Source organism: Eimeria mitis, genomic scaffold (assembly GCF_000499745.2).
Source record: "Eimeria mitis Houghton genomic scaffold, Emh_scaff578, whole genome shotgun sequence".
Taxonomy (NCBI): Eukaryota; Apicomplexa; class Conoidasida; order Eucoccidiorida; family Eimeriidae; genus Eimeria; species Eimeria mitis.
In genome coordinates, this window is record NW_013574023.1 from 9,443 (window position 1) to 9,778 (window position 336).

A 336-nucleotide genomic window follows, 5' to 3' on the forward strand; every position below is an offset into this window, starting at 1 on the left:
CAAACCCTAAACAATAAACAATAAACAATAAACCCTCGAAATTTAACGCAGAATGATATCTGTTGGAATCATACAATACACATATATGGCCCTCAAACATAAACCCTAAACCCTAAACCCTAAACCCTAAACCCTAAACCCTTGCTTACGTCTAGGAGAGGGTTTGGCGGTGTTTGTACGGGTATATCTTTGTGTCCCTCTTCTCTATCTTCATCTCTTCCTCTTTCTGTCTCTGTTTCATTTGTATCATTAGGAATACCTTGTTCTCCATTTGGTAATATGTTGAGTTGCTGCTGTTGCTGCTGCTGCTGCTGCTGCTGCTGCTGCTGCTGCTGC

The 336-nt window shown here is 41.7% G+C and overlaps 1 protein-coding gene across 1 annotated transcript in view; it reads right to left on the reverse strand.

Annotated features, from left to right (window-relative positions):
- Nucleotides 1-271, reverse strand: part of EMH_0016760 (uncharacterized protein) — a gene marked incomplete at both ends in the record, with an annotated part of 1,746 nt that extends 1,475 nt beyond the window's left edge. The window contains one exon of the mRNA XM_013500724.1: nucleotides 260-271. Coding sequence (XP_013356178.1) covers nucleotides 260-271 — 12 coding nt within the window. The remainder of the gene's footprint in view (nucleotides 1-259) is intronic.
- Between the last annotated feature and the right edge of the window lie 65 nt (nucleotides 272-336).